The sequence below is a fragment of the Equus przewalskii genome, chromosome 1 (genome assembly GCF_037783145.1).
Source record: "Equus przewalskii isolate Varuska chromosome 1, EquPr2, whole genome shotgun sequence".
NCBI classification, from domain to species: Eukaryota; Metazoa; Chordata; class Mammalia; order Perissodactyla; family Equidae; genus Equus; species Equus przewalskii.
In genome coordinates, this window is record NC_091831.1 from 29,627,361 (window position 1) to 29,642,098 (window position 14,738).

At 37.6% G+C, this 14,738-nt stretch overlaps 1 protein-coding gene across 5 annotated transcripts in view; it reads left to right on the forward strand.

Moving 5' to 3' along the window:
- The window catches only part of ERLIN1 (ER lipid raft associated 1), a 34,670-nt gene that overhangs the window by 1,481 nt on the left and 18,451 nt on the right, over window positions 1-14,738 (forward strand). For 3 of the 5 annotated variants that reach the window (XM_008543858.2, XM_008543859.2, XM_008543860.2), the window contains exons 3-7: window positions 891-972; window positions 4,956-5,002; window positions 6,649-6,710; window positions 9,286-9,411; window positions 11,374-11,447. In XM_008543858.2, the coding sequence (XP_008542080.1) occupies window positions 891-972; window positions 4,956-5,002; window positions 6,649-6,710; window positions 9,286-9,411; window positions 11,374-11,447 (391 nt within the window). The remainder of the gene's footprint in view (window positions 1-890; window positions 973-4,955; window positions 5,003-6,648; window positions 6,711-9,285; window positions 9,412-11,373; window positions 11,448-14,738) is intronic. The other 2 variants (XM_070559354.1, XM_070559364.1) reach the window with 1 other exon arrangement.

The window sequence follows — 14,738 nt, forward strand, 5'->3', positions numbered from 1 at the left end:
TCCATATTTCCATCTAGCTCAGCATTGTTTCCTGACAGTAAAATCAAGGAAAGAAGATTTCAAGGCATGGCTTTCAAAGAACTTAGGGATGGACCTCAAACAGTTCATCTTTCCCTAGTTTTTTATGAATTCTTTGCAAGCTTATTTGTATTTTCAAGATAGGAAGCTAAGTTCTATGAATTTACTATTCACTATGTAAAATAGGGGTTCTTTTTTATATTTGCCCCCAAATGCCTCCTTTTTATAATTTCCAAGATGTGCTTTCATATTTCTCACATTCCAGAATTTGGTGAACAAGTCCACTCATATCCTATCTGTAAATAGTCTTATCCCCCCACCCTTCATCTTTCCATGCTAAATTGTTGTTGTTGTTGTTGTTTTTATAGATACTTTATGCCCCCAGGATTTTAATGGCCCTGTAAGTAGATTAAAAGAATCTTGAGCCTCCGAAATTTTCTCCTTCCTTCAGTTGGTGTTATCTTCTTTTTTAAACCTGGTGACTAAATGTATTGTGTTTTGATCTGGCTCGTGTTATGTACAGTTAAAGTACAGCAACTGAGAGCCATTAGAATTTTTTTCACAAGTGTTTCTCAGAAGGTTAAAGACCAAGGAGAATCCTTTGTACCTGAGAGCAGTGCTGGAGACCCAGAGGTGTGGTTGGTTGAGTTTATGAAACAAGATGTAACATCGGCAGTTTAATTTGATCTTTTCACCTTTTGAGGTGTGGCAGATATTTTAGGGACCGGCACTTGTTTGTCTTGAGTAACTCATATTAGGGAGGCCTTATTAGGTCAATAGGATGAGTAAGAGTGAATATTTATTACACCGTTTTAGATTTGGGAGGAGAATTTCTCTCGATAATCTTGTCAAATTGAAACATCTTTTTGCAGGGGCGGAGCTTTACTAACTAGCCCCAGTGGACCAGGCTATCATATCATGTTGCCTTTCATTACTACGTTCAGATCTGTGCAGGTGAGTGATTCCTAGGGAAGCCCCACACTGGATAGACAGGTATGACAGGAACGGTTACCACATTCTTGGGTGGAGATGGATTTCCTTATCGGTTAAGCAAATGGTGGTATTTACTTAAATGCAAAAGTTAAAGTGCAGAGTACAATTGTCAGAGCACAAGTTATGATTTTGAACCACCTCCCTCTCTTGAAGTGTATTAGAGGTATGAGCTAGGCAGCTTGGAAGGACTGACTTCTCCCATCTGGATAGTGGTGTGCAGCAGGTTTTCTGTTGCTATCGTCACAATAAAAGCAGAACTTCAGAACATAACTAGAAATACACACCAGTGATTACTTGGTTGGGAACGATGTTTGGTTTCCATAGAGGCAGGCTCCTGGGCTACTGTTAACGTGGAGGATCTGAGTTTTATACACAGCTTTGTTGCCTCACATTTTTGCCTGGGACATTAAGCACAATTTTATGTGGAACCTTAGTGAATGTTCTATTTTGACAGCATCCCAGAATATTTGAAATAAGCATCTGGTCATTGAGAACGATGTCTTGGCCATAGGAGACACTTAGTAAATATCTTCTGACATAACAAGATGACAAAACGGGATTAGATTGTGACTACTTTTACAGGCCTAGTATGATCGTAAATCTTTGGATTCAGAAGTTTGTGTGCGATTTGATGCTAATTTTTCAGAACTCAGGAAAATTCGGTGTATTTAATCTTGTAATTTAAGTCTTGGCTTCCTGCTAAGTGAGAATTTCATTATGAATATTTAAATCCTTCAGCTTTCCTTCTAATTCCCTTTTAGATGGCTTAGAGCAAGAATTGTGTCTGTTGAAGTGAAATGTCGTGTTCTTCCTCTAGTCAGACTGATTTCCATATTATTTTCCCATATTTATTTTATTCACTCTCGCCTTGATTCATGCTCTTACGTCTTCTCTCACCATCTCTCCCTTCATTCCTTCTCTCCTGTCTGAATCTTGCCAGCTTTTTAAAGGCTCATTGCAAATCCCTCTTCTTTTAATATAGAGCTCTTTAAAGTCTGTATTATGAACTTTGGCCCTTGGTCTTATTTCCTTTGATAATGTTGTCTTACATTGTTTTCTAAGTTTTTGTGTGTATTTTCTTTCCAGAAAGTCTCCGAGCTTCCTGAAGGCAGGAGTTGTAACACATTTATATTTCTGACCTGTCTATTTGTGGTGAAAGTTGTTAAATTGAGCTGATTTCTCAGGAAGCAGTATAGTGTGGTGAACATGAGGCCAGAGACCTGGAGACTTAGGTTCTGACTCTGGCTCTGCCACCGGTTGCTTACATGACTTTGCAAAAATCAGTTAACTGTTGTAGACTTCAGATATTCCTCCATAAAAGAAGGTTTTAGTTACATCAGCTCACTAACAGCTCAGTCTATAATGATATTATCAATGGCATCATCAGACCGTTAGAGACCAAGGGCTTTTTAGATCTTGTTCAAAGCCACGCAAATCGGTCTCTGCCTTCTTGGAGCTTAGTATGTTGAGTCATGTTGATGCACAGATATAGAAAAGATACAGGCAATAAACATTAAATAGATTTTAGAGTTTAATTGCATATATAACAAATATACGGTGTAATATATAGTAGTGTATATCATAGTATATATGTAGTAATAAGCTATCATAAGAAAAATTAAATTAGTAGAAAGATTTCGGTGTAAACTAATATACCTTGCATGTATAAAAAATTAAGTGCTAGAGCCAGTGTGACTAAATAGGAATGTTCTTTCTTTCTATGTGAAATAGTAACATTCTAGGAAAGAGTTATATTAATAAAACCCTTTTAAGAAATTGTCCTTATAAGAATGAGACATAAAGAAATTTGTTTTTAGGAATTTTTGGAACACATTAGAAGACGTAGCCTGTCTAAACAAATGGCTTAACAAACTTGGCAGTTGAAAGGAATATATAAGAAGCATCTTGGGAAATGTAAGGTCCCATGTATGATGTAAGGAAAAAAACCTGTGCTTAGAGAAATATGAGCATCTTCAGCCTTTAAAGTATATATGACATAACCAAAGACTTACTTTAAAAAAAAATTCTTGGGGCCAGCCCGGTGGCACAGATCAAGCCATGCTCTGGCAGGCATCCCACATATAAAATAGAGGAAGATGTTAGCTCACGGCCAGTCTTCCTCAGCAAAAAGAGAATTGCTGGTGGATGTTAGCTCAGGGCTAATCTTCCTTAAAAAATAAATTTAAAAATTAAATATTCATACTGGGAAAATGATTTTTGAGGTAATATAAAAGAGGTATAAAAGTACATGAGGATGGGATTTTAAATTGAAGAGTTAACATTTCAGCTCTTTCCTAGTTTTTCTTGGTTTGAAAATTGGGTAGAGAATATCCTGTAGGTTTAGATAGGATGTATGTTTTATTTAAAGTTAACGTGGAATATGGAAATTGAATTTGGTTAATGTTTTGAAGGAGATAAAATAAATTGAACTTGTCTCTTCATCAGGTTACCTCACTTTATCTAGAACCTATCTCGAATGTTTACCATTGTCCTAGTCTCTCAACCATAGAGTTATAATCTCTTCTTTTTCTTCCTAGAATTTTATATACAATCAGTTATCAGATCCTTCCTCTATTATTAGATTGACAGCTTTCAGTTTTAGTGGTCTTTACTAAATTAACCTAAATAAATTAATACTTTGGCTTCCCAGCTGGTTTTCTTGCCTCCAGATATGATGAATGATGAGAACCGCATCATACAAGAGCCAAGGGAATAAGGAAAAAACATTTTGAAAGGTTTATTTTGTGGCTGTATGTAAGACCAACTAGGGAGAGCCCAGCTTCCCCAGCAAATGTTCAGGGCCCTCTACCTAATATCACCATGTTCTCTTCTCAGAATTTCAACTCTCGTCCGTATCGCCCCTTCTGTCTGCCTATCTCTGCTCCAAGCAAGCCAGTCTACTTCCTGTCACCTACACACACAGTTTGTCCTCAACTTTGTGTATTTGAATAGGATATTAATTGAACCTAAGGTGTTCCTCTGCCTCATCTGTTCTTATCTCTCTGCCTCTAGACCTGGTTTATAAATACTTCACCTCAGAGAGCTTTTCAAACTATTATTTTACTGTCTGTTACTTGATGTGTAACAATTCAGTTTATACTTTGTTATTTTGTACCTGTTATGGATTGCTTTGTATGGGTTTTATCTCTTGTGTTGGATTGTGAGCTCTTCAGAAACAAGGAGCATGCTGCCTTTTCCCTTTGTAGTCCATAAAGTAAGATGTTGCTATCTGCTTAATAATTAATAAAGTGTAGTGTGTCCAGAATACACTCATTAGCTGCTCACCTCTTGGAAGCCTTAGAGTGCAGTAGAGAGTCATTGTGGATGGGAACAAAGACATGACAGGGCAAGGCAACTAAGCACCGGATTATTGTTTCACTAGGAGGGAGCAGTGCTGGTGGTGGCCCTTCTGTTAAAAAGGAAATGGAGTAGGCCATTCGAGAGACCGCTAGGGCCTGAACTAAAATATTGACTATAGCTCTGGAGAAAAAGGTTGCCGGTGAGTTCAGTGGCACCTTTGAGTTGTAGACTACTCGTATGAATATAATAGGTATCTGTTACCTTCATTGTAAACAATAATATTAGCAATGGCATCCAAGTGTAGAACACAAGTCCTTGCAGTAGTATCCTCTTGGGTCAACCATATAGTTTGCACTTCCAGGCCAGCTCCAGATAAATAAGGGATTCTTATTGAGAGATTGAACACTAGAACTTTCCTAGTGCATGTTGATTCAAACATTAGCTATAAAATATTTTGTCTCAAGTCTTTCCTATCTGTTAGGATGTAAAAAGAAATTACTCTGATAGGTAATCTTTGGGGACTTAAATTGTAGTAGAGCTCTCCCATACTTACCTCTCAGCAGTTCTCTAGAGATTTTCCTCTGGGACCAGTGGTACTTTGATGATATGTGTCCTGAGTATTGATGAGATTTTTTTCCCCCCAGACAACACTGCAAACCGATGAAGTTAAAAATGTGCCGTGTGGAACAAGGTAAGCTTTCCCCTTGCTTACCAGCCTCCCTTTAGTTCAGATGGAGTTTCTGTTCATAAGAATCACTTAAACATCTTTCAGATAGGCAAATAGAGAGATTTCTCTTCTGAGCATTATTTGAGTAAAGCCCTTTCTCCAAATAGGACCTTTCCATCTTAGGAGCCATTAGGATGTTATTGAAAAATAGGGTTTTAGAGCCAGCAGACCTAACTTCATACATCAGCACTGCCACATCTGCTTTATTGATTTTTTTTAAAAATAGACTTGATTTTTTAGAGCACTTTTAGGTTCGTAGCTACCTTGAACAGAAAGCACAGAGAGTTCCCGTATGTTCCTTGCCCTGACAGATGCCTTTATTGACTTTTCTAAGCTTAGTTTCCTCACTGTAAAAATCAGGTAATAAGACCTCCCTTGCAGAGTTACTGTAAGGGTTAGAATTAGTGTATGTAAAATGCCTAACCCCGGCACTTGACTCAGAGTAGGTGCTCAGTACCAGTTACAATGAAATCATCTCACCTTCTTGTCGTCTCTACTATTAAATGCCATCTAGTTTAGAGTTTCTGATTCAGTGGGTCTGGAATGAGGCTCCAGAATTTGCATTTTTAGCAACAGTTCCCAGGTGATGCTTATGCTACTGGTCTGAGGACCTTAGTTTGAAAATCACTGCCCTTAAGAGTTTTAGGGAGGGAGAGGCAAACAAGGCCCAAATATCGCTACTACAAGCCTATAAAAGAGGCTTTGACATCTATGGAAGGACAGAAATGCTTTTAAAAATGAAGCAAATTCCCTGTTTTAAGTTAACATATTTAATATCAAGTTCTCTCTAAGTCTATCTGTAACTCTCTTTTATGGATTCCCTTTAGAGATGACTCAAAATTGGCAGCTAGTGAGATTTGGGGTAAATTTTATTTTCATCTTCATGCTTTTCTATGTTTCCAGATTTTTTTTCATGAGCAAGTATTACCCTTTTTTTATCAGGAAAAATGTCATTGTAAGTTGGTAGGATGGTTTAGTTGTTTAGTTTCAAAATCTCTAACTTCATGTATCTTAAATTGAGGTTCACATACCCTTCAGGGTCTGTGCTGGTAGCCCAGCAAGCCTGGGAGACCATTCATTAACAAGCCTGTCTTTCTGGAGTGTCAGTTTTACTCGAATGTTTGGGGGAGTATTCTTTTTTCCTATTAGAATAAATACAGATAAAAAGTGGATTGAAAATCTTGATGAATTATTAAGGTAAGTCAGGAAACCAAAAGAATTTCAGCCTGTGGCTGACCTCCATACCTCTTGGGGAACCATTTTACTTGGTTTCTTGAAGGCAAAGTTTGAGAACTGCACTGCTTTAGCTGTTGGCTTTGGTTACTAAGGGCGAAGTGCTGAGTGACTCTCGGTGGTAGGTTTGGTCTTCATGTGAGCTCGTTGGATCACAGTAGTTACGGAGGTGAGCCTTTGCTTATGAGGAGTCAGGTGAGTGTGTATAGGGTCATTTGAGTAGTGATTTAGTGGGGTCGTTTTAATCAGTAGTATATGTCTTTAGACTTTCCTTCTAAATTTGTATCAGGTGGGATATGTTTGATGCTGTGGGATTAATCTGAGATTATAAAAGATTTTTTATTTGGCTCACACTTTTTCCGTTTCTTTGCTTTTAGTGGTGGGGTCATGATCTATATTGACCGAATAGAAGTGGTTAATATGTTGGCCCCTTGTGCAGGTATGGTACCCATCTATTCTGTTGTTTTTATAGTTATAATCAGAGTGTTTATACGTGAAAGATTCCCTGAGGAATAGAAAGGCACTTTTAAAGCCTTATGCCCTCATTCCTTTCTGATACATATAAAAAAATAATCACTGAAATATTTTCCATTTCTAGGGAATAGTGGCAGAAATATGTCACAAGTCCTGGAAAGACTTGACTTTTTGCAATTGTATGGGTTACTCTTCTCTGTTTCGAAGAACATTGATTGTTTCTAGAATTTCTAGAAAGTTGCACTTTATCCGGTCAGGATGAGAGAAAATTTCTTTGCATGTTAAAAATCTATTACTGATCAATTCCTGGGCCACATTGATTTGTGACCATAGAAAAATCTTTTTTAGTTGAGATATGCTGTAACTTGCAGAACAGTCTGAAAGTCCTCAGTGTGGGGAAAACATTTTCTTGGTAAAGGATGAAAACCCACAGAGGTGGAGTGGGTACTGTTCAAATCAAAAACTTAATTAGAAGTTCTGAGGAAAGATCTGTGTTTTTTTTAACATTTGATTTTTTTCCCCCCAACTTTTGTTTATTGTGGTAAAATACACATAATATAAAATTTACCATCTTGACTTTTTTTTTTGGTGAGGAAGGTTGGCCCTGAGCTAACATCTGTGCCAGTCTTCCTCTATTTTGTATGTGGACGCTGCCTCTGCATGGCTTGATGAGCAGTGTGTAGGTCTGTGCCCAGGATCTGAACCCGTGAACCTGGGCCACTGAAGCAGAGCATGTGGACTTAACTACTGTGCCACCGGGCTGGCCCCCAATCTTAACCATTTTTAACTGTATGGTTCAGTGGTATTAAATACATTCACAGTGTTATGCAACCATCACCAACGTCGTCTCCAGAACTCTTTTTATCTTGCAAAACTGAAACTCTGTACTCTTTAAACAGTAACTCCTCATTCCTCACTCCCCCCAGCCCCTGACAACCACCATTCTTCCTTCCATCTCTGATTTTGACTATTCTAAGTGCCCTATATAAGTGGAATCATATAATGTTTGTCTTTTTGTGACTGGCTTATTTCACTTAGTGTAATGTCCTCAAGGTTCATCTATGTTGTAGCATTATGTCAGAATTTCCTTCATTTTTAAGACTGAATAGTATTCCATTGTATGTATATCCCACACTTTGTTTATCCATTCATGTCTCGATGGACACTTGAATTGCTTCTGCATTTTAGCTAAATTGTGAATAATGCTGCTAAGAACATGGGTGTATGTGGATCTCTTTGAGACCCTGCTTTCACTTGAAAGATCTGCCATTTGTCTTTATCCTTATTATTAAAATTGGCATGTTTAGTGCGTATAGGATGCTGAGCTCAGCAAAAATAATTCGGAAAGGTAAAGTTAGAGCCTTGCCCTAAGGGGTTGTTATTTTGTTTGAAAAAGACTTGATACCAACCAGAAAAAATGTGTATTGGAATGTAAGGTCATACTGAATTTCATTTCATTGGTACAGGCACAAATAGCAAAAGGATTTCAGAGCAGAGAGCAAGCAGTGCTATTGTCAGGTGGATTTGCATTATATTTTTCAGTGATTAAGTATTTCTCTTGTCTTTTTTCATCTGCTTTTCCTGGTCACAAATCAGTAGGATGGATTATGATTGGAAAAATAGAAGAAGGGGAGAGATTGTTGGTTTTCTAGCCAGAGATAAAGAGAAACTACTGGACCATCAGTTCATTTGGAAATAATCAAGCAAATGAGTTAGTCAGCAAGTATTTATGATGGCCTGTCCATCAGCTGAGATCTGGAATCCAGTTACATCTAGTATCCTCTGTGGAAGGCCAGTGGAGCAAGTCCTGGGGTCTGAAAGGAGAAAGTGGTATGCTTTAATCGGTAGAGGACATGTTTTTAGGTAGAGCACAGGTTCTGGCGTGATCTAGTATGTGCCCTTAGGCACATATCTGAAATTCTCTGTTTCTCACTTTCTTATTCTGCAAAATTAGGAGATTTTCTCTGAAAATTAAGCGCCTGTATATGTAAATTGTCTGACATAAAGCCTGGCCCAGTAAAGGTTAGCTTCTTTCGCTTCTAGCTTGGTGTCGTTTTTTTTTACAGTCTTTTAAATTTGCCTTTTTGAAAGTGGTCTTTTTGCAGCTGCTTCCTTCTTTTATTCCCACTGTTCCTCAGTTAGTTCAGGCCCTCTTCACCTTTTGGCTAAACTTCTGCTTTGCGGTAATTGCCTTACACCTTCCTACCTCTGGTCTCTGTGCCTCACAGTTTACCTTTACATTGCTGCCAAAGTACCAATCTGATTGTGTCATGACCTTGCTTGAACACTTTGAGAGTTCTTTATTACCTCGAAGATAATGTAAACTCTCCTTAGTATGGAATTTGAAGTTTGCCCATTAGAATTGCAGCTGCAGTAATATCTGGGAAATTAAGCATGAGGAGCACGTCAAGGTCTGTGAGTTGTGTTTCATGTTTTCACTATTTTGTTGGCACTTTTCCTCACGTATATTATATCACTGTCACTTTTACTTGGCTGGATTAGAAGGTACACGGGTAAACATGGATTGTCTTCTCCTTCAGTGTTTGATATCGTGAGGAACTACACAGCAGATTATGACAAGACCTTAATCTTCAATAAAATCCACCATGAACTGAACCAGTTTTGCAGTGCCCACACACTTCAAGAAGTTTACATTGAATTGTTTGGTAAGTGTCTTATTTGTTTTAAATATGTAAATAACCACTGTATTGTAAATTACTGTAGTGTCCATAAACAACTCTGCAGTAATATTAGTAAACATGGTGCCATTTGAGCATTTCTTCTGAATTTATAATAGAGCAATTGTCTTTAAAGTATTTTTATCCTGTTTTTATATTTCTTATGATTAAATTAAGCAAATATTTACTCAGACAAGATATTTTAAGAATGTTAACCATTTTCTGAAATGCATAATATGTAACTTGGTAGAGAGATTGGGAAAAGATCATTACTTACTATATTCTGTTTTTACTACCGTAACTTACTGAAAATTAGCTTTGTTGCTGTTTTAATAGATAATTTTGGGAAATTTAGAAGTCTGCGTCTTGGAGTTTCCCAAGACCCACCTCCATGATTGATGATTTGCTAGGAGGACTGACAGGACTCAGTATACAGTTTTACTCACAGCTAAGATGTGTTACAGCAAAAGGATATAAAGCAAAATCAGCAAAAGGAAAAGGCACATGGGTGAAGTCCAAAGGTAGCCAGGCACAAGCTTCCGGGAGTCTTCTCCCAGGGGAGTCATGCAGGATACACTTAATTACTCCAACGTTGAACTGTGACAACACATGTGAAGTGTTTCCTACTAGGGAAGCTCATTTAGAGACTCGCTGCCCAGGGTTTTACTGGGGACTGGTCATGTAGGCACACTCTGCCTAGCACATACCAAAATTCCAGACTCCCAGAAGGAAAGCAGGTGTTCGGCATCAACCACATTGTTGTATAAACAGTTTAGGCCCAGTGAGTCATTCTTACCAGTTCTGGGGATAGTGGGAATCCTGTCCAAGTTTCCAAGTGACAGCGAGGGCCAGCTTGCAAACAGGCCTTTCTGAGGATCGCAGCTTCAAGCCTGCTGTGTTAACTCTTCTGCACAAGTTACTTTTCATTTGTAATAGTGAAAGTTCTGACCAAGGAAGGTTGTTGCTATTGGTTGCTCACTTCTCCCTCCGGAATTCTTAGTGAATTTCTTAAAGGCAGGCATAGGGTTGGCTAATCAATTTAGAAATCTACCAGTTGATGCCTTATTGATGATTGACAGCTGCTGAGATGGTGCATGAGAAAACTGATCTGTCCTGATTTATTATATCACCAGTCATTTTAATAATGGTGAAATTACTGTTGAGGCAGATAGAAAATTCATGAGTTACAAGGCCAACTGAAGTGACATCTTTATTGTCCATTCTGGTTTGTTTCAAAGACTCTCCCATGAGCCTTTTTTTTTCTCCCTTCTCTCTCTCTTTAAATCCAAAATAATAGGCTGAGGTCCATGAAAATGAAATTTAGTTATTTGGGGATTTGGATAAAGATTGAAGATAGGAATTTGTTTTTTTATGAGAATCAGGACACATTTTAACTAACAACACTGAATTAAGGTATTAGAGACCTACATTCTCCATTTATTGGATAAACTTAGCTTGGCTAGTTGTCATCTTTCTTAATTTCTTTGATAATTCCTCACATTTGTTCTCATACAAAAGGAAGATTATACATACATTTGTTTTCATATATATGTGAAGTAATGCAAGTTGTATAAAAGAATAGTACCATGGAAACTTTAGGTCTAATAATGATTGATTTTGTTTCAGTATTAATACAATGTAGAAAAAATCTTTTGAGGGGCTGGCCCTGTGGCATAGTGGTTAAGTTCAGCACACTCCACTTTGGTGGCCTGGGTTTTCAGGTTCAGATCCTAATTGTGGACCTACACAGCTGATCAGCCATGCTGTGGCAGTGACCCACATACAAAATAGAGAAAGATTGGCACAGATGTTAGCTTAGGACTAATCTTCCTCAAGCAAAAAAAAAAAGAGGAAGATTGGCAACAGACGTTAGCGCAGGGTGAATCTTCCTCAGGGGGAAAAAAAATTTTTGAGTATCATGAGAGCTGTTGTTCTTGGCTTCAAAAACAGATCAAATAGATGAAAACCTGAAGCAAGCTCTGCAGAAGGATTTAAACATCATGGCCCCAGGCCTCACCATACAGGTAAGCCCTTTTCCTACAGAAATTCTCTGGGAATTTTGAGAGCTTTGAATTTAATTGTCATTTCATTGGACTGTTACTTCAGCAATTATTAAAGTGCTGTGATGATTGATAGAATACCTTTCTCAGTTTGACTTAAGTCTCTGCCAAAATAGAGTACTCTCGTAGCTTATCATGGGTGACATTTTCTTCTGAGCTGTTAGAGGGAACAGGTAATCTGAGGCTCTTACAAGGAAATAAAATCCATGTACTGCTATGTATGAGGCATTATTAAGATACAGTAATGGTTATAAATCAGTGTAAGAATAATCCTCCCCTTCAGTAAGATTATGAAAAAAGATTTCAAGCATAAGATTTGAACAATAGTTCTAGACAAAATAGATGTCGCAGAGTATTAATTGACAGATGAATTGGTTGGATGATTATTGCTGTAAGAGTTTAGAGTTAGAGAAAATTTCAAGAGAGTCTGCTGAAAATGACTGATTTGGGCTTTTAGGTAGGTCTGGAAGAATTAATAGGATTTATATGTGGGAAAGGAGTAGGGAAGGTATTTCAAGTGGATGGAATGGCCTAAGTAAAAAGCAAGGCAGCAGATGAATTTATAGTGGTGGTGGCGGCATTGGGAGATAGAAGGGTGAGAGGTTTTACGCCTGCTTTTTTGGGTCACTATTTTTTCAGATTGGGATGAAGTTCATTAGCGGCTTCTAAAATCAATTTTAGTGGGTCATGACCAGCATTTTAAATAAAATGAATAGGAAAAGAAATCAGAGTGCATGGCATGTAGTAAGTTTAAGTATTATTCTATGAAACTTTGTTTTCGTGAGTGTGTGGAGTAGTGTGGAGTATGTTGGGTGTGACTGTAAAATGCATTTCCTACTGTGGCTGTGGTCACTAACATTTGAAAGCAGTGGCTCTGGATCTGGATTACCTGAGAAGTGATAATATGGCTTCTGTAGTGTCTTTCTCGGAACTTCCAGATCAGTTGATTAATGTGATGAATGTTACTGCAGCTAAAGATAAAGCTTTCTTTGGTGTCACCTGTCTCAAGTGTTGCACTACTCCTGAGAATGTGGATTCACTGTGAGTGGTCATGTGTGATCTCAAACAAGACAGGAAGGATGGCGAGGGTTTTCCTCTGTCCTTGTTCGTGCTGTGCCATTCTCTCTGACTGGTGCCAAAGTTAAGTGGTCATTTGAAATGTTCGGAGCTAACTTTGTAAAATCCTCTGGATTGTCCATTCAGTTGTGGCTGGAGTAGCTTTTCAGTTTTAAAGATAATAAATGCGAATGTCAGAGATTCTTAGATTCTGCCCAGGTTGTTACTTGGAGATCTAGCTCATTCTTCTTCACAACTGCCTAGAATTCCTTGCTTTATATATATTTAATATATGGTTATATTATATAACCATTTCCCTATTGTTTATAATTTTTTACTATTAATAAGCAATAGTTAGTGAACATTCCTGACGCATCTCCTTGTCTGTGCAAATTATCTTTCAAAGTGGCTGTACAAATCTACGTTCTTACCAGGAGTATATGTGAATACTTGTTTCTCTACAACCTCCCCGGCATTTGAAGCAATCAGACATGCTAATTTTTGCCATATGGATGGCTGTGAAGTTATAGCTCTCTTTGATTTGCATTTCCTTAGTTATTAATGAGATTGAGCATCTTTTGATTTTTTTTGGCAATTTGTACTCTCTTCTGCCAATTGCCTATTCATATCCTTTGCCCATTTTTCTGTTGGATTGTTTTTCTTACTGATTTGTAGTAGTACTTTGTATATCCTGGATATTTTTATACACACACGTGTTATATATGTTGTTACAAAAATTAGATATTAGAAAAAAGATGGATAACAAAGTGAAATTCACCAGGAATCTTACTATGCAGAGATAACATAGTTTATTGTATCTTTCCAAACTCTTCTTAATGTACAGGAACATATGTTTGTTTGTAGATATACATAATGCAAACTAAAGTGGAATCATACCATAGCTGCTTTTTTCACTAACAGTATATATAGGAATCTTTTCAAGTCAAAAATATAGATTTGCTGTGTCATCACTTTTAATGGTTTTATTTAATTAATCTCTATGGCTTCCAGTTTTTCCTATTACATACATGTTGCAGTGACCAAGCTTATACAGGCATCCTTTAAAATCCTTCCCTTAGGATCCATTCTTAAATGTAGGATTGATGCGTCAAAGCGTATGCCCTGTTGGGGCGCTTTTTGATACATATTTCCAAATTGCATTTCAGAGAAGTTTTAGCAGCTTATGCTCTCTCATCAGCAGTGTTGGTGAGCTGTCGTTTGTACACACTTGGTGTGTGATTGTACCCAAATAACTAGCAGATGCCAGCCTGCTCTCCCAGTCCTTTTGGAGAAAATTAATTATTTTGTATTAATTATTGAAGTTGAATGCCCTAGGATATTTATTGGTCATTTGTATTTCGCTTGTGAATTATTTATTGTTTGTTCTTTTTTTAGTTGTTTATCTGTGTTTTTCTAATTGATTTAAATAAGTTATTATTTAATATGTTAATTATTGCAACTCTTTTAAATGCATAGGAAACATTTTCTCCTGGTTTTTTCTTTGCCATTTAACTCCCCCACTCCCCCCGCCACCCACCCCCAACAATTCTGAAGTTTTAAATTTTTATGTAGTGATTTTAGTATTTTTTCTTTATGGTGTTTTGTTGTGCTGGCATGCTTCAAGAGGCTTTCACCACTTTAAAATACAGAAATTTAGGTTAAATCAGAAATTACATTTTTTCCTACTTTTACAGTTGTATTTCTAGATTTAAATCTTTAATTCACCTGGAATCTATTTTGATGTCAGTTGTGAGGTAGGGCTCCAGTTTGGTAGCAACAATTTCAAACAGTGCCCTTTGTTTTGTATGCCAAATTCCATTATATAGTAGAGTCTTTTGGAGTTTTCTGTTCCATTGATCTGTTTCCTATTCTTTCATTAGTTGTTGAGCCCTTGGTCTTTGCCCATCAAATGTACTTCTCTGCTGTTTTTTCCTTCTTGTTAGTAAATGGCACCTCCTCCTCCTGGGACCAGTCTAGATCTGCGAGAGGCATCTTCAATAGCCCCTCACCCTTAACATTTAATCAGTGCCCATATCCTGCTGATTGTAGCACCAAAATCCAGCTGAAACTGTCCATGCCTCCATGTTCACTGCCATCTCCTTAAGCCAAACCACCATCTCGTACCTGGACTGACTTCCACAGTAACCTGTCTTGTTTCTCCGCTTCAGCTTTTACCCTTGTTCACATCATTTCTGCACA